At 42.1% G+C, this 24962-nt stretch overlaps 1 protein-coding gene across 6 annotated transcripts; it reads left to right on the forward strand.

The window, feature by feature from the left end:
- Nucleotides 1-788: 788 nt before the first annotated feature.
- Nucleotides 789-23881, forward strand: adam23b (ADAM metallopeptidase domain 23b). 6 transcript variants are annotated; one of them, XR_014869759.1, is made up of 27 exons: nucleotides 789-1033; nucleotides 1698-1915; nucleotides 2358-2434; nucleotides 5540-5603; nucleotides 6297-6379; nucleotides 6524-6587; nucleotides 7772-7844; nucleotides 8275-8345; nucleotides 8522-8587; nucleotides 8781-8849; nucleotides 10600-10766; nucleotides 10942-11026; nucleotides 11121-11208; nucleotides 12310-12361; nucleotides 13211-13310; nucleotides 13390-13461; nucleotides 13554-13640; nucleotides 13732-13812; nucleotides 13928-13978; nucleotides 14060-14123; nucleotides 14214-14319; nucleotides 16316-16435; nucleotides 16685-16853; nucleotides 18424-18535; nucleotides 18915-19005; nucleotides 19828-20884; nucleotides 22039-23881. XR_014869759.1 is itself a non-coding variant. In XM_085135061.1 (26 exons), exons 1-26 carry the CDS (start codon nucleotides 958-960, stop codon nucleotides 22082-22084), a joined length of 2352 nt encoding a protein of 783 aa, XP_084991187.1. In that variant the 5' UTR covers nucleotides 789-957; the 3' UTR covers nucleotides 22085-23881. The 6 variants fall into 6 exon arrangements, 4 of the variants coding, with proteins under 4 accessions (XP_084991187.1, XP_084991188.1, XP_084991186.1 ...); XR_014869760.1 differs by having other exon boundaries at nucleotides 19828-19918; nucleotides 22039-22065; XM_085135061.1 differs by lacking the exon at nucleotides 19828-20884.
- Nucleotides 23882-24962: the final 1081 nt, after the last annotated feature.

Consider the following 24962-nt stretch of genomic DNA (forward strand, 5'->3'; position numbering starts at 1 on the left):
AAATGACACCTATATTGTCCACATTAAACATTTACTGAGATTCTTTTTTTTTTTAAATGAGACGAATTCAAGTGTGTCCTATTAATGAGGCTTTGTTCTCATGTCTGCCGTCACAAAAACAAAGATACCAGATTAGGCAGTTAAAACATATCATCAGCTTAAAATGTTATGCAGTATTTCACTCATATGAGCGTAATAACTAATTAAGTACAACTATGGCTGCATACAGTAATTTTATGTCGAATGCCTGGATAAATTTGCTCTAGCCCTTGGGCGAAAATGTGCTTTTAGACTCCAGTTGTGAATGAGCACACACTATAGGGGGGCAGCTTTATTATGCACCACAGAGTCCCAAATTACTGGAATACTACCTGGCCCCGGGTTTTCTGCGCATCCGCACAACTCAGGTAAAACATTCAGGAAAACGCACCATGTGAGTTATCATAAAAACTACCACTTTAAGGATGTTAGAACTAGGTTTTGACTCAAGGCACCTTTACACAACAGATAAAAGTTACATATTGAATAATACTGATAATTATTAAAGAGCAATTACAGCACACGGTCTGGTTTACGCTGCTGATAATACATGGAGCCGTTTTAGAAGATATTATATTATATTATATTATATTATATTATATTAGTGGCAATGTCCTTTCTCACTTGGTTGTGTCTGTGGTGAGAGAGGACATTTGAGCTCATCAAGGAGGAGCAGCAACCTGCTGGTAGACTTCCAGTAGCTGCCTCCTGGCCACCGCCTTCTTTCAGCCCCCCACCCCTCCTCTCTCCGCTTCTTCCTCCTCCTCCTCTTCCGCTACTGCAGCAGTAAAGCCCGGTGTCTCCTGCATCCATGAAGAGATCCCCCCTCCACGGCACCTCCCCCGCCACGATGGGCCGCGAGCAATTAACTGCGTTGATGTGTTGATATTGAGATATTTCAGTTATCAAATATGAATCATGCATTTGATATTTCTGGCCACTTTGCTCGTCAGCATCCTTTTGCTTTGGCTTCATCCATCACTAGCTTCACTCGGTAGGTACTGCCACAGCCTGCTGGCTTTTTTGTCACTTTAATGTGATCGCGTACGCCTTCCACTCTGTGCTTTGTGCGGAAATATTGTTTGGTGATGTGCTTTGGATCTATAACAGCGTTCCCCGGAAGCCACCGGGAATTATTGTATTTAATACGCTGCATCTTTAGCGTGATGCTGCATGAGGGCAGACTACAGCATCTCAGCATCTTTTGTTCAGCTAGTAAAAACACAATGATCACTGTTATGGATATTTACTACGCTTGAATTAAGTCTAACACACAGGCTCTGTGTTTGTTCAAGTGCGTGATATTATCCAGGCACGCCGGATTAAATGAGAACAGTATTTATCTGGTGCAGTTTTTACTTTGGCAATAACCGTATCAAAAGTGTTTTTCATTTAAATGAGGCAGTTTATAGTCTGTGTTCTAAATCAGTGTAATTGGTGGTGGCTATTAGTTTTTGAGTATACTGCTGCATGTAATCACTGCAGATGAACTGTGTCATAAAAATGGCATAAAGCTAAAGCCACTTGCCTCAGTGTAATAATGAATTGATTTTTTTTTTTATTAAATATGAATTAAAGATGATACCTTGCTTTGTGCATATCTGTAGTTTTAAAAATATATATATATATGTATTTGTGCTGTGAAAAATCCCTTGCAGAGGTTCAAGGAGTAGAGGACAAGGTTGAGAGGGACGCAGTGTCGGCTCTGCTGAAGCAACAGGCAACTGCAGCACCCACCACAGACAACACAACACACCATGCAGTAGAGCATGTGATCACCTACCCCTCTCGGTTGATCTACTACCTAAATGAGGACTCTGAGAGTACCTACCATGACCTGAACACCCATGCTAAGAACCAAGCTTCAGAGGGCCAGGTATGTGGTAGAGGGGTGGATGAAGATGATTAATGCTTGCATAGCCTTGATTGTGCAAAAAAGTTTGCAAGATGTGTGGTCAAAGGTTGTAGTACATAATATTGTGTTGTTTGGTCTGATCCCAGTATTTCATGTCAGTTTGCTGTGCAGAATCAGTCAAAGCTAAGATAGTAGTCAAAATAGACCCACCTAGCATAGTTTATGTGTTTCTTTAGCAAGAGAGATGCCAAAACAAGTGTGCTGAAAGAAGCACTTCTTCCCGTCAACCCACTGCACATTAACATCCGTCATTGATACAGCACATCTGTTATTTGTGCATTGTGCTGTAAATGAAGTTGAAGGCAGACCCTGGAGGATTTTGGCTCTGTGAGATGCTGCTATAATCTTATTTGTTTTGCAAGCTACCATTATCTGCAGTGACTACTATTTTTCTCTTCTACAGGCAGTCCACCTAGCCCACGTTAGTTTCCAGTTAGAGGCATTTGGCTCCAGATTTGTTCTAGATCTGTCTCTTAACAAGTAAGTTCTCCTAATCTAATTTAACCACAGCGATTTATTTAACTTAAATTGGTTAGTGTTATTGATTGTGGGCTTTTTTCTGTGAAACTCAGAGATGTGTAAGGATTTTGTTTATCTCCCTGTCCTTGTTTTTTTCCCCAAAATCTCACCACCAGGCTGTCTGAGTACTAATCTAGCATGAGACAAAGACGCATCACAGCCCTTCATGGGAAATGACACCAGATGACAAGAACATGTCAAAGAGTATTTGTTCTCAAGGTCATCTCAACAAAAATGACTAAATAGATGAAAACAATAGAATTTCAGTATCTTGTATCATGCTGGCCTTGTGACCAGCATCCATATAGCCTATCATAGACACTCTTCACTCTATAATCCGTGGTGATGTATAGAATACAATTCACTCTTATTTCCTGTTTTAAATCCTTTACTAATTTAAATATAAATCTGCTTGTTACAGATTTTGGTGTACCACAATAATAATAAATATAATGAAATTGTTGTTATCAGAAAGATACAAAATATAAAGACCAGTGTAGGACTCAAACAGAAAATGCATAAGTGCACTACACTTGTATTTCTATCATGACAGCACAAAGCAGACGTTCAGTGAACTGAAAGTCGACTCAGACTATGATACGAAGCGATGAACCGCGTCGAGTAGCTGACTCTTGTTTGTAAATGATATGTATAATGTGTCAGAACAGAGCTTAATGCAGCATCAATTGAAGATAATGTAATCAGGGAAACTGTGGGTCAGCACGTTGGTTGCTAAGTGCTAAGAGCGACGTCAGCTCAGCAGCCAGACTAGTTTTATCTGAAGGATTTTGGATAACCAACATCTCTATATTTAATGAGGATTTAATAAGCTTGCAAATGAGGATGGAGACGGCTGCTCTGTGTTCTGCATCTATTGATTCGCTTCCTGTGTAAAGAAGCCTGGCGTACATATGTGAAAAATTCCTGTAGGATTTAGTTACTTTTATGTTTTCTTATCATGTGGTTGGATATTCAGCTTGTGCCTGTGACTTGCTGAGATCACAGGGGATGTGCCATAAACTTAAGATCCTGTAAACACGCTTTGAAATTACTTTATACAGTTGTTACTTCAGCTATAATGAAGGAAATGTTGGAGCTTTGGCTTCATAGTGGTTTGCGTATCATGCCAGTGCCCACGTCAAGGCGGATAAAGACTTGTAGGCAGTGCAGCAGTATGGAGCAATTAGTATTTGTTTTATTGCCCAAATGTACAAGTTCAGAAATCTTCTGCAGTCTGCGGTTTTGGAGATCACATATTGGCGCTGGGAGTGTCTGTCACTGCTATCTTCGTTTTAAGTTGAACATTTCCCGTGAGGCTTAGCTGAAATGAAAAATGCATCGCTTCTTGTATTGCATGCATCGTGTCAAGTGACAGAAAAGCCTGTCACTCCGTTCAGGAAGCACCACATAGTACAACAGGAAAATCTCAGCAGCAGTGAAGAGGCCTGCACGTGTGACCTTGATTCCCAGCTGTTTGCTTGTAGGTTCTCGTCTAGATGCTTTTTTTGTGCAAGAACAGGGGTTTGAATTCTGCTTAGTGTTGTAGCTGCAGCAGCACTGATCTAAATATAGATAGGTCTGCACCCTGCTAGTGGGTGCTGCTTTATCTGCTCACCTCTTACCGTACCTGGAATTGTAAGCAACTAAAAAGATGATTTACAGAAACTAATATAAGTCTTACTTTTAAATAATCTGGATGTTTTTGAAATGTGTTAGTTAAATCGTCAGTGGCCACAATGGCGACTTTGTCTGGGAGATTTTCTTCCTTTGCCGTCTTTCTGAATACTTAATAGCATCTCCATATATTAAACCTCAGAGCAGATTATTGCCTTGCATGAACAGCATGACTGTGTCATGTGCTGCTACAGGATTTTAGAGTTACATTTGATCTGGCGCCAGACGTGAGAACCTCCTGCAGCTCTTTGGTCCCCTCTCTCTCCTTTACCTCTTTGTGCCTTTCATGTGCTGCTGCCTCTCCTGCTGCATTGTGGCGCTCCGTCTCCTGTGAACCAAGAGACCTTGGGGCAGAACTCCCTCCGCATGGTCTCCACGCGCAACCGTGGCGCATAGACGTTTAAACAGACACACCTCAAGATGCTCACGCTCCGGCGCTTTACCTTTCCACACTCAGCTTTGTTACCAGCCAGCCAGAGAGCCAACCACACACTTATGCACACACAGCCGTTCAAACACCGATACACTCTGGTGTGGCCCACTCTTCTCATCTGTCAAGCTATAAATAGCCCTTCACTCAGGAATCTCTCAGAGACTGCTCGCGCCTTGGCTCTCCTCTCGTAATGGTGCACTTCCTGTTCACATGCTCCAACGCATCACTCAAAAAAAATGGTCACACTGCTGGTGTCACAATACAGAGCCATTATTTCCATCCTTTTTTTTCATGCTGCGGCACAGCTATATGTTCAGAGAGGAGGGATATTTCCGTTTTGCAAGGTTACTCAGAAAAAAAAGCGCCATTGTGGCAGAAATTATCTCTTGAAGTCAGCTAGCAGACCGAGCATGTGAGGGACGCTGACTCAGGGAGCTGCTGAGAGAACTGTTGTGTTCAAGGTGAGGTTGAGGCCTTAGGATAATTTATCGCATTAGGCTTTTCCGTTCAGTTTGGTTTGGGCAAATCTGATGCAGAAGCAGGTAGCTTCATATGATATAATTTGCTTCTGTTCTGTTCTGTTCTCACGGTGCTTTTGAGAGATTTTTATCAAATCCAGTTTTATTTTGTGCATCTTCTGCCGGGCTAGTTAGTCATCCCCGGGTTACCTGCATAGTAATTTTTCCTGAGGGCAGACAACATTTAACATCTCCACTGCACTTTTGAGATGCCAGGGGAGTGTTTGTGCAGCCAAATGCGGGCCCGGTGGTGATGACTGTTCGTGTTTAAACGCCAACCAAAGCACTGCTCTCTCACCACTAGTTTAAAACCACAATATGTGAGTCAGAGAAAGCAAAACGAGACAGACAGACTCCTGCATGTTTTTTTCACTGCATCACCTCCTTTTACTCCTCCTGGCAACTCCTCCTGTTACTAACTGCAGTCTCTGTTTTCTTCAGTGACTTGCTGTCTTCAGATTATGTTGAGATCCACTATGAAGGAGGGAAACCTGTTATATCAAAGGTAATGTTTAAGTAGACACATTTCTCATGTGTATGCTGCTTTGACCTTGCACAGAGATAGATAGATAGATAAATAGATAGATAGATAGATAGATAGATAGATAGATAGATAGATAGATAGATAGATAGATAGATAGATAGATAGATAGATAGATAGATAGATAGATAGATGAGGATGTAAGCTAGTGAGATGGAGATGAGAGCTGTTTTCTCCTGCTGCTGATTCAGGCAGAGAGCTGGGTTGGGCATGCTGTAGCTGAATCAGCAGGGTTTTGCTCCCCTGCAGCCTCCTGCTGGAGCTCTGGTCACATGATGAGGGAGAGAAAGCACTCTGCAGTATCAGTGCAGGACGGGATGGGTGAAGTGTGTGTGAGGGAGAGGAAAGAGAGAGAGACAGAGGAAAACAAGGTCCTGCGCTCACCCGGGGTCTGATGGCTGAGTCACAAACAGTGTCGGCACCCACCTTGCAGTGTATTAACTTCCCCTTTTAACAAGCATAGATTGAGCCCGCCTGCAGGAGTGAGCTGCAAATAAGCCAAAACTGACATCTGTGACACAAGCTGTTACCCCTTTTGGGACTGCTGGAAAATTCAAACACACTGACAGCTTTACACAGCGCCACGACGGTGTACACACAACTCTGTGCGTTATGCTAGCGCTGATGCTGCCTTAGTACTGTGTCTTCTTCTCTCAGGGCGGTGAGCACTGTTACTACCACGGCCAGGTGAGAGGGAACGATAACTCCCACGCAGCCTTATCTACCTGTAACGGTTTGCAGTAAGTGAACATCAGATTTTTTTTTTTGTGAAATCCTCGCCGCGCTCAGAATATCTCTGGATGTACTCATCTCTGCTGCTTAGCTCCTATTGACTTGGTATTGACTGGTGTGTCTCTCCCTTTTATTCTCCCTCTGCCTGGCAGTGGGATGTTTGACGATGGAGTCCATGTGTATCTAATTGAGCCCTTACAACAGAATCATTCAAGTGTAAGTTATTCCTTTAGCAGACTGCGATCAAACAAACATCCTCGCCTCGGATGGAAACGCACGTTTTATGCTGTTACTCCCTTTTGTTCTCAGGCAAGGATATCCTACCAGGATCATCCTGTTTTCAAAGGAAACGACATGGGATTAACATGACCTTATGTTTTGGGCTTTCTTTACTACTTCGATATGTCGGGTATTCTTTAAATTGTTGGATTTCATGATCTAACATATGGCTATAGCAAAAACAAATAATCTGCATTTTTAATGTATGTTAATCATCATAATTCTTATTTGTCAAGCCATAGTAGAAAGCTGGTTAAGGTTAGGGTGGTTTTCTAGTCCTGGATGACTATTCAGTGATGGCTCTGGCCCACACCAGTTCTTCCTGTTATGGTAAATGGCCTGTATTTGTATAGCGCTTTACTTAGTCCCTAAGGACCCCAAAGCACTTTACACTACATTCAGTCATCCACCCATTCACACACACATTCACACACTGGTGATGGCAAGCTACATTGTAGCCACAGCTGCCCTGGGGCGCACTGACAGAGGCGAGGCTGCTGGACACTGGCGCCACCGGGCCCTCTGACCAATAGTCATAATTATATCATAGTTATAGTGAAAGAGGAACATTAGGTGCTAATGGGAATCTGTGGCCAAAAAAATCATGAGTGCTGGGATGTTTAGAGATTGCCAGCACTTTCTTCTTGTTGTAATAATCTGTCGGACATGCTTTTGATTGCGCAGTATCTGTTTTCTAGCATTGACAGTCTACATGTTTGTGCACTGCTAGAAATGTTCCTTTTTCTGTTACTACAAGTGGATGTGACTGCATTGTTGGTGGGAAAAATAGTTTCCCCCCCTTTACATGCAAACATAAGTGCTCTTGTTCTTTATAAAACTGGAACACCTCGTGCTCTTGAAATCAGCAACTCAAGAGTACTCACTCTGATACATAACAGCAGCTAAATGTCAGAAAAGATGTGCAGCAGGCATTCAGCGCCAAACATTGTTATTTGTGTAATTATTTAGTCCTGCATTTACTTTTGTAAATCCTTGATAAATTACATGTTAGTGTTTAAACTTATTTTTTTCATTTGCTGAATGTTTGTTCATTTGCTCTGCCTGCTTGTACAAGTTACCCTCCCTTTTTTTTCACCGATTTGTTTGCCTGACTCCTACAGGATACAGCTGCTAGGCCTCACAAACTAAGAAGAGCAGCCTCTTCTTTGTGGGATGATGATTCAGTGGAGCAGGGTAAGATTTCGATGCCTGTCATTAATCTTTTCACATAACTGTCTTTATCAGTCCTTCCCCTCTGACCAGCACCACACCTCTTTTGACTTCTTAAACCTGACATTATCATCCCTGTCTTCAGACACAAAGCAAGGACAGGAAGGTCCAGATAGGCTGTTTTAAACAAACTGGATTGGATTTTAGTGTTATAGTTGCCAAATGGACCAAATGTATATCACTTTCCTTGGATCACAAGCACTTGCCTCGCTGCCGTTTTGCCAAGTTCCCTGTCTTCACTCGTCTTTTTGCACTTCATAGGAAATTTTGAGACACGCTGTGGAAATTTCTGGGAAAATGTCACATGCATAACAATTTCTTTCAAAACAAGGCTACAGGGATGTAAACACTTGAGTCAGTAGAGGTGTCACTCTTTCCTTGTGCTTATTTGCAGAGGAAGAGGAGGAGCAGCTCTTCTCCGAGCTGGATGAACTGTCCTGGCTGAGGCGCAGGAAAAAGCGAGCAGTAAGTCTCTGATCTCACCTCTCTCTGAAGTAATGCAATGACTTTAGTGCACTCACCCCGGCTGCGTTTCACAGTTTACAATAAAAACACCCACAGACGTTTACAAGGTCAGACCTGTGGTGATACTCCAAATTATACGCTTGAAGCTGCCTGGTCATTGTTGTTTTGCTTTGCAGATGCCTCGCAGCGTATTTGAGGAGATGAAGTATTTAGAAGTCATGATTGTCAGCGACCACAGTATGGTGCGTAAAAATCTCTCCTTTTTTCCTCATTTGATGCTATGTGGCTGGTATTTTATCATGGACAAAAGGATACTCTTTAATATTCCAAACCTGGGCCGACTCCCTCCCAGAAGGAGGGAGCAGCAAGCGTCACCGAACGTTACACACTGTACATCACTGTGTGCTATTTTTCCCTCCCCCTTTCTGTTTGCAGTTTAAACGACACAGGAACAAGCAGCACACGAGGAACTTTGCCAAGTCAGTAGTTAATCTTGTGGATAGTGTGAGTAAGCTTTTTACTTATCCTTTGAGCAACCTGGATTGTGTGCTTTTTTTGGAAACCTCTTTTAGAATATCATCTGTAGAAGACCTACTACTCAGCAACGTCTCCTACTGTACTTAATAACAGTTGACTTTTAATGTTTTGCCATCAGCAGGTCTAACTTCACTCAGCTACTATTATCACCAAGCCCAGGGGTGTCGAACTCCAGGCCTCAAGGGCCAGTGTCTTGCAGGTTTTAGATCTCACCCTGGGTCAACACAACTGAATCACATGACTAGTTCATTACCAGGCCTCTGGAGAACTTCCAGACATGTTGAGGAGGTAATTTAGACATTTAAATCAGCTGTGTTGGATCAACGGCACATCTGAAACCTGCAGGACACCGGCCCTTGAGGTCTGGAGTTCGACACCTGTGGTCTAGCACATGACTTCTCTGGCATCACAAGCTGGATAAGATTTGATTTTGTTCAGTGCTCACTATCTGCAAAATGTTTAACATTTCATTCACCCTCGTGTGTAATTTGCATTTGATGCTTAAACTACAATGGTAAACATTGTCACAGGACCGTCACAGGACTAAAATGACCAACTCCAGGCAGACAAAATAATGCAAAGCAAACCTTTTATTTTGTTGGCGTCGTAGATCAATAACTAAAACCAAGGAAACCACAGAGAACCGGGGTAAACAGCAAGCACACATCCAGGGAAGACAAAGACTAATTAAAAGAAAGGCAGTATACAGTCACCAGACTCTTTGTTAGGTACAGCTGTTCAATAGCTGCTCATTAGCCCAACCATTGAATCAGCCAATTACATGGCAGCAACTCAGTGTATGGAGGCATGTAGAGGTGTCAAGATGACCTGCAGAAACTTACATTGACTGTCAGAATGGGGAAAAGGGGTTATTTAAGTGACAGTGCTGCTAAAACATTGGCACCTTTGGGATGCAATGAAAGAGTCACATCATTATTGTGCAGCTGACAAATCTGCAACAACTGAGGGAGGCTGTCACATCAATATGGACCAGATTTGCTGAGGAATGTTTCCAGCATCTAGTTGAATCTATGCCCGGAGAATTAAACATTTAAATGCAGTTTGTAGTGAGTGCATATAAACAACCTGAGAGCAAACTGGGGGAAGGAGAGAAATGAAACATGGGTGAAGGTACAAGATAATCACAGGGGAGGAAGTAAAAGTCAAAGCAAGACACAAGAGACAACTGACAGAGTAAAACAGGAAATAACTCAAAAGATAAATTCTAAACACAGACAAGAAACTCACTCTGGTTAGTCTTGAGCTACAATACCTCAAGACAGCAACTGGAATACAAGGAAGCATAAAAAACTTACACATTTGACTAGAACAGGCTTCTGTTTTCAATTTATCTAAGCATAAAAAACATATCTTCAATAATACTGTAAAGGATCAAATCAGGAATCCAAAACTCATCATGCCACAGATAAGAATCAAAACTTCAAACACTAGAATAACAGAGAAAGCAAAACAGACACCCAAACTCAGATAGATAACTAAGAATTCAAAACTCCAAAAATAAAGGGCAAACATCATGGCTAAACATCAGTGTTAGCCTTGTCTTGTTCTTTGTATGTGTGTAAACACTCCCCTGTATTCCTCCCCGCTCCCATTATTCTACATCCGTCCTTCCCGTCTCCGCTTCCTTTGCTGTTGCTCTCTGCCTCTATCTCACATGTTTTGTTGTGTTCATTGCATTCATTGCTTCCGACGGCAGATCTTCAAAGAGCAACTCCATACACGTGTGGTGCTTGTTGCTGTGGAGATTTGGACAGACAGGGATCACATCCCCATAAGTGTGAAGCCGCTGGAACTGCTGCGCGATTTCTCCAAGTACCGGCAGCAAAGCATCAAGCACCATGCCGATTCTGTGCAGCTACTCTCGTAAGTTCGCCCTTCGGGGGCTGAACAGATCGTTTGGGGTGGTCTCTGTTGTTCTGGTTTTGCTCTGATAGAAGTACACTTTGTTTGCCTGCCTGTAACTAAAGCTGCTGTGTTCTTACCTGCTTTGTGCTATTTATATCTTCGGTCTTATTCTTCATCTCCATCATTCTTGTAGAAACGCCACCTTCCACTACCGCAGAAGCAGCACTGCGTACTTTGGAGGCATGTGTTCTGTGAGCCGTGGAGTAGGCGTCAATGAGGTCAGATTTACTGTCACACATCCAGCATTGCTCTGTGGACGTATCGCAGTGTGTTTATGCGGTGAATAATATTTTGTCACTGTTGTGCCAACAGTACGGCACCACCTCGTCCATGGTAGTGTCTCTTTCCCAGAGCCTGGCACAGAACCTGGGCATCCAGTGGGATCCGGCATCCAAGAGAAGTAAACATGAAACACTTTTTCTTAACACACAGCTGCTATAAGTACAATAGGGATGGCAGGCTAAAGTCACAAAGTTCATGGCACATAGTAAATAACAGTTTTTATGTAGCGGTCTCAAAAATGCACCTGTCAGTTATGATCCGTTTGGTGTTTTATTGAAGACCCTGTGATCCCTTCACTGGTTTCAGATGCCTCTCTAACATTATCCAGCTTTGCTTGAATTAAGGTCAGGATGGGAACATTTTTCACTCTTAAAACAGACATACACACAAAACTGAAATACTTTTGCTGCACGGTTAAAGTTGTTTGTAAAGGAGAGAAAATGTTTCGATGGCAGGTGTTTAAATGCACTTTATTTAAGACTGCTAACTGGATGTAATCTCACATCTGGAAATTGGAGAAGTAGCAGAAATGTAGGTGTTTTTCTTTCTCGAAATTGTATTTTTAGTACTTTGAGCACCACAAATACTTCTGCTCTCAACTCTTTAGGTCTAAGAAGGAAGTGTTTTGTGTTAAGTGAACTTTCACATTTCACTATTCTGTTACTATTGGCATTTAACTGTTTAAATACAGGATACAATGCATTTTTTGAAAGTCTTGACTGATATTTTAGATGTCATTCACAGGCCTCCTCTAAAACAAAAAGTCTCTTTGCAACCTTGTTGCCAGAAGTCACCGTCGGTGGACTGACTGTATTTGAGAAAAGTAGACCAGAAAATGTCCGTTTGAGAAAGAATTTATGCCATCAGGTTTGAGATTGCCATGCTTAATGAGGCAGCTGCCAGGTTAGAAACTACAAGCTGGAAAAAATGCTAAGCATCAGCAAAAGTCTATTTGTGGCCCCAAAGCTGCCTAGGAGAATGTCAGTGTAAAATAAAGTGAAAGGATTCTTCATTATTCAGCAGAAAGCTGGATATCAGGCATTAAATCCACAGATTAAGACTGCTTTTCTTTGAAATTACAAAAATAAAAATCATGCTAACATGCTTACTTTGTCTACTCTAAGTCTTTATTTAAAATGAAAGTTGTGGATGCTATCTTTTCTTACTCTGTCTGTTCCTCTTTCTCTGGTGTTTCTACACTTTCTGCCCTGTTTTGCAGAGGAATGCGGCTGTACTAGCCAGTGGGCTGGCTGCATAATGGAGGATACTGGGTAAGATCCAACATACCCCCGGGAAACACACATACACAGTCATTCATTCACATGGCGGAGCAATTACAAATGCTCATTTGTGTGCACCCAGTAATGTAGTAATCAGTACTCGTTCAGCTTTTTTCATTGTTGCTTGTTATTAACTAACTCTGAGTGACTGTTTAATACAGTTACACAGTTTTTAACCACCTAGTCAGTCAGTACACAAGTAAGAAAATGAATAAGTTGCACCTACTGTCATTTCGGCATGCTGTTTTGTGAATAATAAGCAACTCTTTTAGCTAAAGTAGGATTGGGTTATATAAAAGGTAGCTGTAGTCACCAGGGTGTCCCCCATTGGTTAGTTATGTTCCTAGAGAGGATTTTGGCGTCACCATCTTGTTGTTTTGAAACTGGACAGGATGAGCAACAAGTGGCTCTGACTCAAAAACCGAGGGACAAAGCATGCTGTTACGATAGTGACTTGTCAGTGACCAGAAGCATACCCAGCTTTATCATTCTACACGCCTCTATTTGAGACCACAATTTAAATCATGTTGTATTCAATTTAACTTGAAACTTGCAACTGAGAACATAAACACAGTAATAATAGTTGCAGAGTCATCTTTCCATGGAAGCTCGTTTTTGCGACTTCCATTGGTCAAAATTTCAGGTTATTATTTCAAGATTTTAAACTTAGTGATACATTTTAGTCAATAAGCTGAAATTTTGAGATATCTAATCAAAATTGACTTTTGGCAAATTTACATGCATTCAGATTACTTGAAGTCAGCATTTTAGCCATATTTTTTTTGACTGTATCTTGTTTGGTTGAACAAACTTATAAATATCACTGTCGTCTCTCTGCAGAGTCCAACACCCTCAAAAATTCTCCAAATGCAGCATCTCAGACTACAAGGAGTTCCTCCTGAAAGGTGGAGGTTCTTGTTTGTTCAACAGGCCAACCAAGGTTAGTCGCCCCTTCTCTCAACATGTCAAACTTTTACGCACACATGCTCCTTTTACATTGTCTTGTCCTCTCCTGGCAGCTGTTCGAGGCAGCAAATTGTGGGAATGGATTTGTAGAACTGGGAGAGGAGTGCGACTGCGGACTGAGAACAGTGAGGGTCTTTTTACTTCACCACGTCACGTACGCCCATTTGCCATCTTCTCTTTGTTCAGATGCTTGAAGCTCGTTTCCCTTTGTTTTCAGGACTGCCAAAAGGAGTGCTGCAAGAAGTGCTCCCTTGCCAATGGGGCACACTGCAGCGATGGACCATGCTGCAATAAAACATGCTTGGTACAAGCTTGGTTCTTTCTTTTTAAAGCTCTGAAAAACTAGTAGTTGATTTCTGAAATCTAACGCTGTTTTATCCTCCTTTTCTTGCCAGTTCTACCCACGAGGTTACAGCTGCCGCTATGCTGTGAACGACTGTGACATCTCAGAGACCTGCTCTGGGGACTCGGGACAGGTTGAGCTTATGGTTTATTTAGCTTTAAATAGCTTTAATTAGTTCATGTTTTTACACGTTGAACACAAATTTGGCTGTTAAAAAAGAAAGGTTGTTCTCTTTGTGATTTTTACAGTGCCCACCAAACCTTCATAAACAAGATGGTTACATCTGCCAGGTAAACCAGGTAAGAAATGGGTATTTAAAAAAATATAAATGCCAACATGGGCTCAAAGTTTTCTGATTTTTTATTCATCTCTATCTAAAGGGTCGCTGTTACAGTGGAGAGTGTAAGACCAGAGAGAACCAGTGTAAATACATCTGGGGATCAAGTAAGGTTTAATGCTCCTTGGGTTAATTTGAGCACGTGTTCTGCACAAGGAGAGGCAGCGTGCAGCTCATCGCCCCTCTTTTTGTTTTAGAGGCTGGAGGCTCGGAGAAGTTCTGCTATGAGAAGCTGAACACGGAGGGCACAGAGAAGGGCAACTGTGGAAAAGATGGAGAAAAATGGATCCAGTGTAGCAAACAGTGAGCACAAAATAATAACACTGTCGCACATTCATTGAATAATAAAGTGCCTGAAAGCATATTTTGAACTTTTCTAAACTGATCGGCCAACATTTACACCCATTTTGTGCACCAAGCAGCCAGCTGTGCATAGGTGAGAAAGTTTTACTGTCAAGATCCTTTAGGATCTCCAAATTTTTGTTGTGGTATTCCAAAGACATGTTGTACAAGTTAATCCTGTTATGTGGAATTTCAGCATCAGGTTTCTCAGTTGTTGTTGTTTTACAGCCATCCAACAGAGGGCGCCAAAGGACACTGTTTAAAATGGATAATTGCCATCAAATGCCAGGAATGTATTTTTACCAATCAGATCAATTACTAAAAAAAGATTCCAGGGAAACCACCTCAGCACACATGTCTTCAGTCTTCCTGGCTTTTCTCTTTAACTGGGATGTGGTGGTAAAAGTCAAGTCAGTTTACACTGCCCAGCCAAAAAAAGCCGAACCCTGAAATATTTAACTGGACTGCCTTTAGCTTCGATGACAGCACACATTTGCAGTGGCATTGTTTCAAAAAGCTCATGCAGTTTCACAATATGTATTCTTGTCCAGAGTGGCATTCATTTTTTAACACGATTGATGTCGGCAGAATCAGAACGCTTTGTAAAGTCTTCTCCGGCACATTCCCAATAAGGCAATATTCCCAATAACAGTTAAGGTCAGTTAAGTCTGGGTTGGCCAACCCACGTGTGAAAATGATGTCTCATGCTCCTTGAACCATTTATTCATAGTCTGAGCCTGATAAATCGAAGCATTGCTATCTTGGAACATGAATGTGCTATCAGGGAAGAAAAACATCCACTATGGAAAAACCCGGTCATTCAGTATATTCAGGTAGTCAGCTGACCTTATTTTAGGCCACAGGACACTAGAACCAACTGAAGCAGCCAGAGATTGTAAAAGTGCCTCTGCAGGCTTGTACACAAGGGCTCTGTATGATGGGTCCATCATTTCATCCACCTCTTTTTATGACCTCGTTCCTCCTTCCAGGTTTTACACAATGACAGTTCTTTTTTTGTTTTAGTTTTTCTTTGCTGGAGATAACAGAAGGCTTAAAACTTTCCTTTTTGATAAAGCGTATAGTTAAGGCTGGATCAGGTGATTCTGAACCATTCCTTAGGTATGCTGCAGTAATCTTAGACTGCTGGGAGAGTCCCATGTCCTTCACTCACTTTCTTTTTCAGTTTCCATGTGTTTATAGAAGGATATTTCATTTAATTATTAGTAATTCATTTTAAATTCTAGCTCTCTCATAGTGTGCCTTTTGTCCTAACTCCTTCTGCTCTCTCTTTCCCCTCACACCCATGGCATGGATCCAAGCCCCCCACACATTGTTGTGGGCCTACTTGTGGTTTCTACTGGAGGTTTCGTCCCATTAAAAGGGAGTTTTCCCTTCCAACTGTCACCAAGTGCTTGCTCATAGGGTGTTGTCTCATTGTTGGGGTTTCTCTATAGTTCTGCGAGTCTCTAACAATATAAAAGTGACAGTAGAAAAGACCAATAACCTTCTGAAACAAACTAAAATCTTTTCCACAACCACGGGAAATGTTTTGTGATGTGGCTGTTTAAATAATAAGAAGCTGCTCTCTGCATTTAAATGACATGTTGCCAGCTGCATTAAGTAATCACTGCAGTAATTATCTAATGAAAGGCTTATACTTCTTTTTGGCCAGGCTTCTTTTTGGCCAGGCAGTGTATTTGTAAAACATGTTTAAAGGTAAGCAGTGTGACTTTAAAATTGCACTTAATATTAAAGACCAAACATTGACTGTAACAGATTAAATCAAAGTTATCAGTACGAGGTTTCAGATCTTTACAGATGTTGCTTTGAACCAAACTAATAGATCTTTTTGGTGCATTTTGGTAATTGATGGTGCAGAGGTGGACATTACATTATTAGACAGATGGAAGAGTGCTATCTGTACACATTTTTGGTTGCTTATCTCTCTCTTTTACAGTGACGTGTTCTGTGGTTTCCTTTTGTGTGCCAATGTCGGGCGTGTCCCTCGCATTGGAAGCATGAAAGGAGACAGTACCCCCACCTCCTTCAACCACCAAGGGAACGTCATACAGTGCACGTAAACACATTTACTTTAATATAATACCTGGGGGCTCTTTACCCATGTGGGAAATAAATAGAAAATCTCTGTAGTAAATTTGGGGGATTTTTTGTGTCGTAATGGGCCGTTTTCTCGTAAAACGCAAGCTGTTACTGGAAGTTTTTCTATTTCTTTCTAAAATGGGTGCCTATAGGCAGTGTTTCTTCTGTAGCTTTATCTTTTGGGAGACTTCAACACTCCTCACCTCTACTCCATCCTTCTCCTCAGGGGTGCCCATGTCCTTTTGGATGATGAAACTGATTTAGGCTACGTGGAGGATGGGACTCCCTGTGGGCCGTCAATGATGTGCCTTGACCGCAAGTGTCTGCCCATCCAGTCACTTAACATGAGCACCTGCCCCATTGGACCTAACGGACATGTGTGCTCGGGCCATGGGGTGAGTATTTACTTACCTACACCTACTCTTTGCTCACTGACAAATTGAGAGGGTGTTCACTCATTTTTAGAAGATTAGCAAGCATGAACTGCGTGCAGTATTAGTTTGTAAGAGCTGCAGAACGTTTCCAACACCTTTGATGAAAAGAGTGCTTACTGAGTCATGGATAAAGGCTGTTTATGCTCTAACTTAGAGTTTCTGTTCAGCAAACACCAGTATTTGCTCTTTGTTTATTAAATCTCACTCTGGAGGGATGAGGAAAAATAAGGAGGCTCATTGCATTTCAAATGCCCAGGGTTGTTGATTTTCTTTTTCTCAGTAGAAAAAGTCAAACAAAAGCCTCAGGCTTAAGGGAAATATGCAACTGGCAATCCTTTATTCAGGTGTCAACACAAACTGGAAACTGGGGAAAACCTCTACCCTTTTATGGAAATGTCAAATACCTCTTATACCAGTAAGCCAAACTGGCTTTATTTAGATTTTTTAAGAAGAGGTTTCAGAATAAAGCTTTTTTAATTCTGTATTTAAATAAAAATAAATAAAATACTTCTCATTCAGGGTTGAACTCGAGTCTATCCCAGCTGTCTTTTCAAACTTTAAATGTGCTTCCTTTCTGAGTGGCCCGGCATGTGCAGCATCATTTCTCAGCTGATGTGGTAGAAATTGCCACAATTAAAAATATGTAAATACATAATAATCAAAAATCGTAATCTTTTCTGCAGGAAATACAATGCTTTATATTTCCTGCATTAAATGCAACTCAAATTGTTTTTGATGATAAAATAAACACACAGACACAAAACAATAATAATAGATAATAGCTTGATTTGCTCTATACTGCATTGAGACAAGAAATATAAATTCCTATGGTTACAATATGTGATTATGACACCAATAATAGCATTTTGCTATTAATTACTAATGCAGTAGCTACTATTTTTCCAAATTCAAAATGTTCCATGTAGCCAATGTTCAATATTTATTATCTCAGAGTCCAACATGATTGGATGAGTTTCACTTGAGACGACGAAGTAATGCAGACACACCAGTGCACAAGTATAAATGCAAAGCGTTAACTAACTGCAGTGTTAGGTTCTTCAGGGATTTAGTTCAGCACTATAAATGAAGCTTAAGATGTTTCTTAAAGAAGTTTTTTTCCCAAGCGAGTTCTCCTAAGGGGGCTATAGCTGCCTGGGAAATTACACGTCGGTTGATTGATTTTCTTCAAGAGTCCCAGTAAGCCAGTCAGCCGAAAACCAGCTTGCCTAAATTAAATACATTTTTTACACCATCCTGCACTTTTCTCGCTGTGATGCTTTTCTGTGATGCTCACACCAGCTTGGATTACTGGAGCTGAATAAAACATAGCTATTGTGTTTTTTCTATCATACGTCAAAACCTATGCCAGATTTTTTTGTATAATGTTGGGGGAAAAATGGAAGAGAAAAAGTTCCTAGAGGGGAATTTAAAAAAACGTAATCCTGTGGATAGATTGAAAAAAGCCATAGCTGCTGCATCCTGATTTGAGGCTCTTTCATTCTGTTTACCTCTGTATGTCTGCTGTGTACAGGTATGCAACAATGAAGCCACATGCACCTGTGACACCACCTGGGCCGGGACAGACTGTAGCATGCCTGACCCGCCTAAAGAGCCCGATGTCACTCCAGAAGAAGAACCCAAGGGTCGGTTTCCAACCTTTCTACTCCCGCCATCCGCCATCCAAAAATGAATATATCCACCCTTTTTTAATTTAGCCCAGATTCACATTGATCGTATGTTTAATGTAAATGTTATTACAGTGTCGCTCTCAGTCGCACTGCTAGATCTGAGTCAGTCGCACATTCCTGAGTTTCACAGGTCTACTGGGGAACATAAAGGCTTTGATTGTAGGAGAATGTAAAAGCAGTGTAAGATTTGTTTGCTCTGATTCTGAAGATGATGCTTTGACCACAGGGGGAGGGGCTTACGGGGCAGTGGTCACTTCATCCATGACTCTGAAGCAGAAGCCTGCTATTTGTTTTTGACAGGGTGGTAATAATGCTCCTTTTCCCCTCTGCACAGTGAGCGTGGCCACTAACAGGCTGATAGGGGCAGTAGCAGGGACCATTCTGGCCCTGGGGGTGATTTTTGGAGGCACAGGGTGGGGAATAGAGTAAGCATCTTTAACCCTTTCACAGCTCTTCCTCTCATAGTGGTGCCTCAGTGTGCGGGCGGTCTCGTGAGCCGGCCTGAGCCCGTGTGTGCGTCCCGGTGGCTTTGTGTTTTCTTGTGTGTTGGTGATGACCATATAATTGTCATGTGATTGGATGTTTTCAGTGTCGTGTGATTGATTGATGGATCTACCCTCCCTCCCTCCCTCCCTCCCTCCTTCCTCTCCTTCTCCTGTCACTTCCTGTCGTTCCCCATTACTACAAGCCTCTTTCTTCATCCTCCCTCTTCCCTCCCTACTTCCTCTCCTTTATCTTATTCTTAGTCGTTATGTGGTTGCTCCTGTGATCCTCTCCTTTCTGGGGCATGTGGGGCATTTAGATGAAAACAGTCCTGAGAAGTGTCCAGTTAGTGACCTGGCTTGTCAGTCAGTGGTAGGCTGTGTGGTGACTGGGACCCCTAAAAACATTTTGTACTGCTCACACTGCAGATCACACATACATGTCACCTGTAAACCTTTACAGTGATGGATACCCAGGGTCTACACAACCTTAACAGACAAACCACTGATAATCGCTACCTCAACTGACACCAGATAAACTTAAATATTTCCAGGGCGTTTGCTTGATTACATTCTCTTTATAACACTAAAAGGGGGTTGAAAAGCATGCAAAAAAATGCATTCTCAAACTCAGTCATTTTATTGTAATAGTATACTTATGGTATGTTTTCTGTTCCATGTGAAATCATCATTGTATAGCTAAATGTTATTAATACAGTAAATGAGTATAGGAACTCATGTCTTTTTCCCCATAACCCTTTACAGGTCCTAGTGCCACCAATCTAATAATAGGCTCCATCGCCGGAGCCATCCTTGTGGCTGCCATAGTGCTGGGGGGGACTGGATGGGGCTTTAAGTAAGCAACACGCCGCATGCCTCTCCTGCTCTAACTCTAGCATCCCTGCTGCTTCTAGACACCAGGGTTTGAGCTCCTGCTACAGAATACAGCATCCCAGGGTGGACATGTTACACTTATTACACTTAGGCTCACACTGACGAGGAGACATGCAGAACACATATGGGTGTGTAAGCGTTCAGGTGTTTGATACTGTATGAGTAAATTTGACTTTGGGAAACGCTGAGGGTGTCTGTGCATCTGTAGCAGAACCTCAAACTGATTAGACGGGCAGAGTTCAATGTTTGACATGCATTTCATAGTAAAGTACAGAGGGGACAGAATACTTTATAACAGCTAAGTGGTTAAAAAAGTTTGTTTGTACTTATATTACAGAAATGACTCCCCTTTAAAATCTTAAACTAGGCCATTCAGTGTCATTCTATGGCTAGGAAATCTACCCACCGCTGATTAGCCTGCTGTCTTGAGCAACAGGGGTGTTACGCATCCTAATCTAAACAGACCTAAGGACTAAATAATAAATATGGTCCTACAGCCACTAAAGCATGCCAGATAGCATCATGGTTGTCACTAAAACAGCAAAAAAAACAAAAAAAAGAGAAAGAAAATAGAATAAGAAACCAAACATTTCTGCATGTTGACTTGTTGATTTGGAGGAGGTCAGTTCATTGCACAAAGGCTGAGACAAACCCTGAGCAATTTGGTCCGAGGGTTGTCGTGCTCTCATCACTTCCATGATGTTTTTTTCTCACTCCGTCACTCTTTGAGGCCGAGGCTTTAAATGGAGTTATGAGAACAACTCACACAGACACACAGAGAGAGAGAAGCCAGGACCTTTTTGTTGTCTGCAGCCTTTGTGCCATGGCTGGCCACACCCACCTGGATGGCTGAGCTCCGCCATAGAGCAGAGCAGGACTCTCGGACCCGCCCACACCAGCTGCCATTGCTGCCTGCTTCGCAGACCCGGTACAGACACGGCGCATTGCACTGCATGAACCACGCACAGCAATAGTGCCACCTTCAACTGGCCGACTATTGGAACAGGTGCATGACAGAGTGATAGAAGCCCCACAGCAAGCCACAGTACGGGGAGGTTATGCATCACTCCTGTTGTTGTACTCATTGTTGTCCCACTGTTGTGGTAGTAGTTACTGTTGCTGCTGCCACCGCTGTGATCGTTATTTCTGTGCTCGTCTCCTCTTTCCTCCTCTCCGCTGTAGAGTACACGTTATGTTAGCTCTTTCCTCCCAGATGGTTGTTTTGAGTGGAACTAATGTGTTTCCCATCAATACCGGTAATGACACGTGTCTCCTACACTTCACCTTGTAAACTGATGTTGCACGAAGGAGCCGATCAGCACATCTGCAAGAAGGCAACAGAGTATATTTATATTCGTAACACCTTAAAAATTATGTAATATGGCTTAGACTTTATTGTTCTTTGAGTCCAAAAATTAAACATGTTTATTTATTTCAGATCTGGCCAGTACTACAAAAACTGTAAAGCAGATGTGATGTTTTCTCATCGCTGACACTGTAGACCTCAGGTTTGTGACTGTAAATACCTCTGACTGTCTCTTTGCAGTCAAGGCTGAGCGGGCCAACATGGACCAGCCTGTCCTCACTTCAGTGTCCTCGGCGTTTGATCCTGAAGCCCTCAAAAAGTGCACATTTGGAACATTTTCATCAGGCACACTTACACTGTGTCTAAAATCCCATACTATGTATCACTTAAACAGTAAGATTTAAACCTTAGGATACATTCCAGTGCCTTTGCTGAAATTTTATTAACAGCAGAGTGAAAGCATGTATTTAAACACTCAAGTTCAAGAGTTATCAATGTTAGATTTCAGCTCACTGTCCCGCTTACCCAAAATAGTATGTACCTCGCATGCTATTGGATACATACTGAGAATGTGTTATACCAAACAATCCTCACGTACTACTAGTACTACTACTAAAAAGTACGTAAGTATGGGATTTTGCACACAGCCTTACATAATAAACTGCAACTAACAGCATTTCCTTAAGAGAGCGTGGTTGCTTGTCCAGGTTGCACTAGCTCCATTGCATATATAATTATAGCAGATGCTGACTTCTTTTTCTTATCTCCTCATCAAGAAATGTGAAGAAACGGCGGTATGACCCCAATGCCACAGCCATTTAACCCAAGGAGAAGATGGCAATCACACAGGGACTGCTCCAAGGCTTCCTTAGTTGGCTACCTGACAGCTGGACTGCACTTACTGCTGCTGATTCTTTGGCATTAGATTTACTTGAAAAAGACATAGTGGACATTTAACAAATTTCCATCGTAGTGACATTATAAATGCAGCCTTTTTCAACTACACCTCACCCACGCCCCTCCACCCTGATCTCCAGAGTGACAGAGCTCCTCTTTCCATTCTTTAGTGCCAGTGCACAGGCGGAATCCACACCACTCTCTCACCTGGCATGAATAAAATCAAAACAAAACCTGCTGCTTGCTGGCCCGCCCGACCCCCACCCAACCCGCCCGCGCCCGGCATGAAGAGCCCTCTCTGCGGGGCTCTGCATGGCTACCAAAGCTATGAATATACCGCAAAAATAAAAAAGAAGAAAAAAAAACACAGAAAGAGGAGAAAAAAAGCGCAGGAGAGAGCCTCATTAAAAACCAAACCCAGTGACAAGCCTGTTGAAGCTCTTGTTGAAGCAGAACTTCATGTGAGGACCTATAAGGGCAATGCAGGCCATGTAGTGAATGCGCACACACACATACACACATGCACACACCACTGTACATATTTAAGGAGTTCAGGGTTGGAATTGACAGCATATTTTCCAAGGACATCAATTGCTTTTGTTTTTTATCTTAACATCTTGTATAGCGGGTGTTTTTGGTAATGTTATTAAAATAAAAAACAAACAAACTGAGACTAGGATTTGGGCCAAAATGGTTAGAGAAGAAAATCTAAAGTCAGATTCGAGGACAGAGAGAAAAAGCTGTGGTGTCGAGGAGAAGCGCGTCATTTCTGGAGAGATTCAGACTGTGATCCGATTTAGCCCCCCCGTTTTTGAAGTATCTTCAACACTGACTCAAAAGCCAAAGAACCAATCACCCGAACATGTGGATGTTGTTGCACACGGAGCACTTTCCCCTCTGTCTGCAGCCAGTGGTGCCTCTCATGCTGAGGGCATGAAGTCTGTCCATGCAGGCGCTCACGTGTCCGGCCAGGTCTCACTTAACAGTCCTCATCAACACCCACTATACTGGCTTAAGCCTTTTTGCTCTCATAAACTCTTAGTAGAAATCAAGTTCAGCTCTACAGGTAATGCTGCATGCAAATCACTATAGTGGGCTTATAATTCTATATGGGAGTCCCCAAAATCTGCAAGGAAAATATGCTACAAAAGATAGGTGCATGTCAACAATAAAAAAATTTAACTTTTATTTACTATGCAAAGAAAGATATTGCACAAAAGTATGGGTAATAGTGATATCGGTGTAGACATGGTTTTACAAAAGAAAAAAAAAAACAACCTCTGCTAATCAGCTAATCTTTTGTATTTGGCCACTCCTATGTCTCCTTTCATTTCGCTTCAGTGTACTCAAACTGTGGATGGACAAATAAAGAAATCATCAAAATAACTGAATTAGTATTTCAGAGGATAAGAGAGAGAGCACCCTTTTACATTTGTGGAACTGAAAATCATTTTTGTGTGTTTTTCATCCAGACAGATATTTTTAATCACACACACACACACTTATACACACACACACTCTGTATGGTGCCTGTACATATCGAGGCCTGAACAGTTTCCTTGTGCAGGGCTATCATTTCCAGTCCAGCTGATTGTTGGCGTATTCCAGGTGCTGCCATAGCACTGGCATTGTTGTAATCCTCCATGTTAATCATTGTCTGGTGTCCCTCTCTCACTGCATCATGTACAGTTGGACTGATTAATAAACTACGGACAAATTTTATCCAAGCGTTTGTCTTCTTTTCTTTTAAATCAGGGGTCCCCAATCCCAGTCCACGAGGGCCGGTGTCCCTGCAGGTTTTAGATGCAGATCCTTGATCCATCACAGCTGATTTGAATTGATAAATCACCTTCTAAACATGTCTTGAAGTTCTCCAGAGGCCCAGTAATGAACTAATCATGTGATTTAGGTGTGTTGACCCAGGGTGAGATCTAAAACCTGCAGGGACACCGGCCCTGGGGGAGGGGGGGGGGGGGACGACTATGGGGTCAATAACTAACACCAATGCAAAGAAACTCCATCCTGCCCCATGCTGTCACTGTCATGGCACTGGATCCGTGACCTAGTGTTCATGTGTTTTGGGATTTTTTTAACATTCCTTGATTTTGTGTCATTCATGGTTTTGGTTCTCGTATTGTGTGGACTTATGTTATATTTATAGATTCTAGGCTTTAGCTTTCTGTCACTGTGCTTTCACTGTGTTGCACGTTTTTTCTTCGTCCTCGTCTCAGTATTTGTCTTGTTCCCTGTTTTATTTTGATAGTCCTGCATTAGTGCATTTAGTTTGTTTCCTCCCTATCTCGTTATGTCAAATTAGGTCCAGCTGTGTTTCCCTCCTGTTGCACATTCCCTCATTACAGCCTGTGTATGTTTGTGTTAGTGTCGTCAAAGGAGCTTGCAAAGAAAAGCATCTGGACTTCTTTAAGTTACTTGAAGACGTTTCACCTCTCATCCGAGAAGCTTCTTCAGTTCTTAAAGCGAGACCCCACAAGCAGCTACAAAAAGAAAGTTATAGCTTGCCTTCAAGACCTTGAAAAGGACAAAATCATTGACCGCCTTACATATCACCGCCTTTACCCAGGGGATGCCATACCCTGCATTTACGGACTTCCTAAAATCCACAAGGAAGCTGTCCCACTTAGACCCATAGTCAGTAGCATAAACTCAGCCACTTATAACATTGCAAAACACCTTGCTACCATCCTTGCTCCTCTCGTGGGGAACACCCCACACCACATCAAGAACTCCACCGACTTCACTGACAAGGTCCAGAAACTTACCCTGGATCCAGATTAAACCATAG

The sequence above is a fragment of the Neolamprologus multifasciatus genome, chromosome 16 (assembly GCF_963576455.1).
Source record: "Neolamprologus multifasciatus chromosome 16, fNeoMul1.2, whole genome shotgun sequence".
Lineage (NCBI taxonomy): Eukaryota > Metazoa > Chordata > Actinopteri > Cichliformes > Cichlidae > Neolamprologus > Neolamprologus multifasciatus.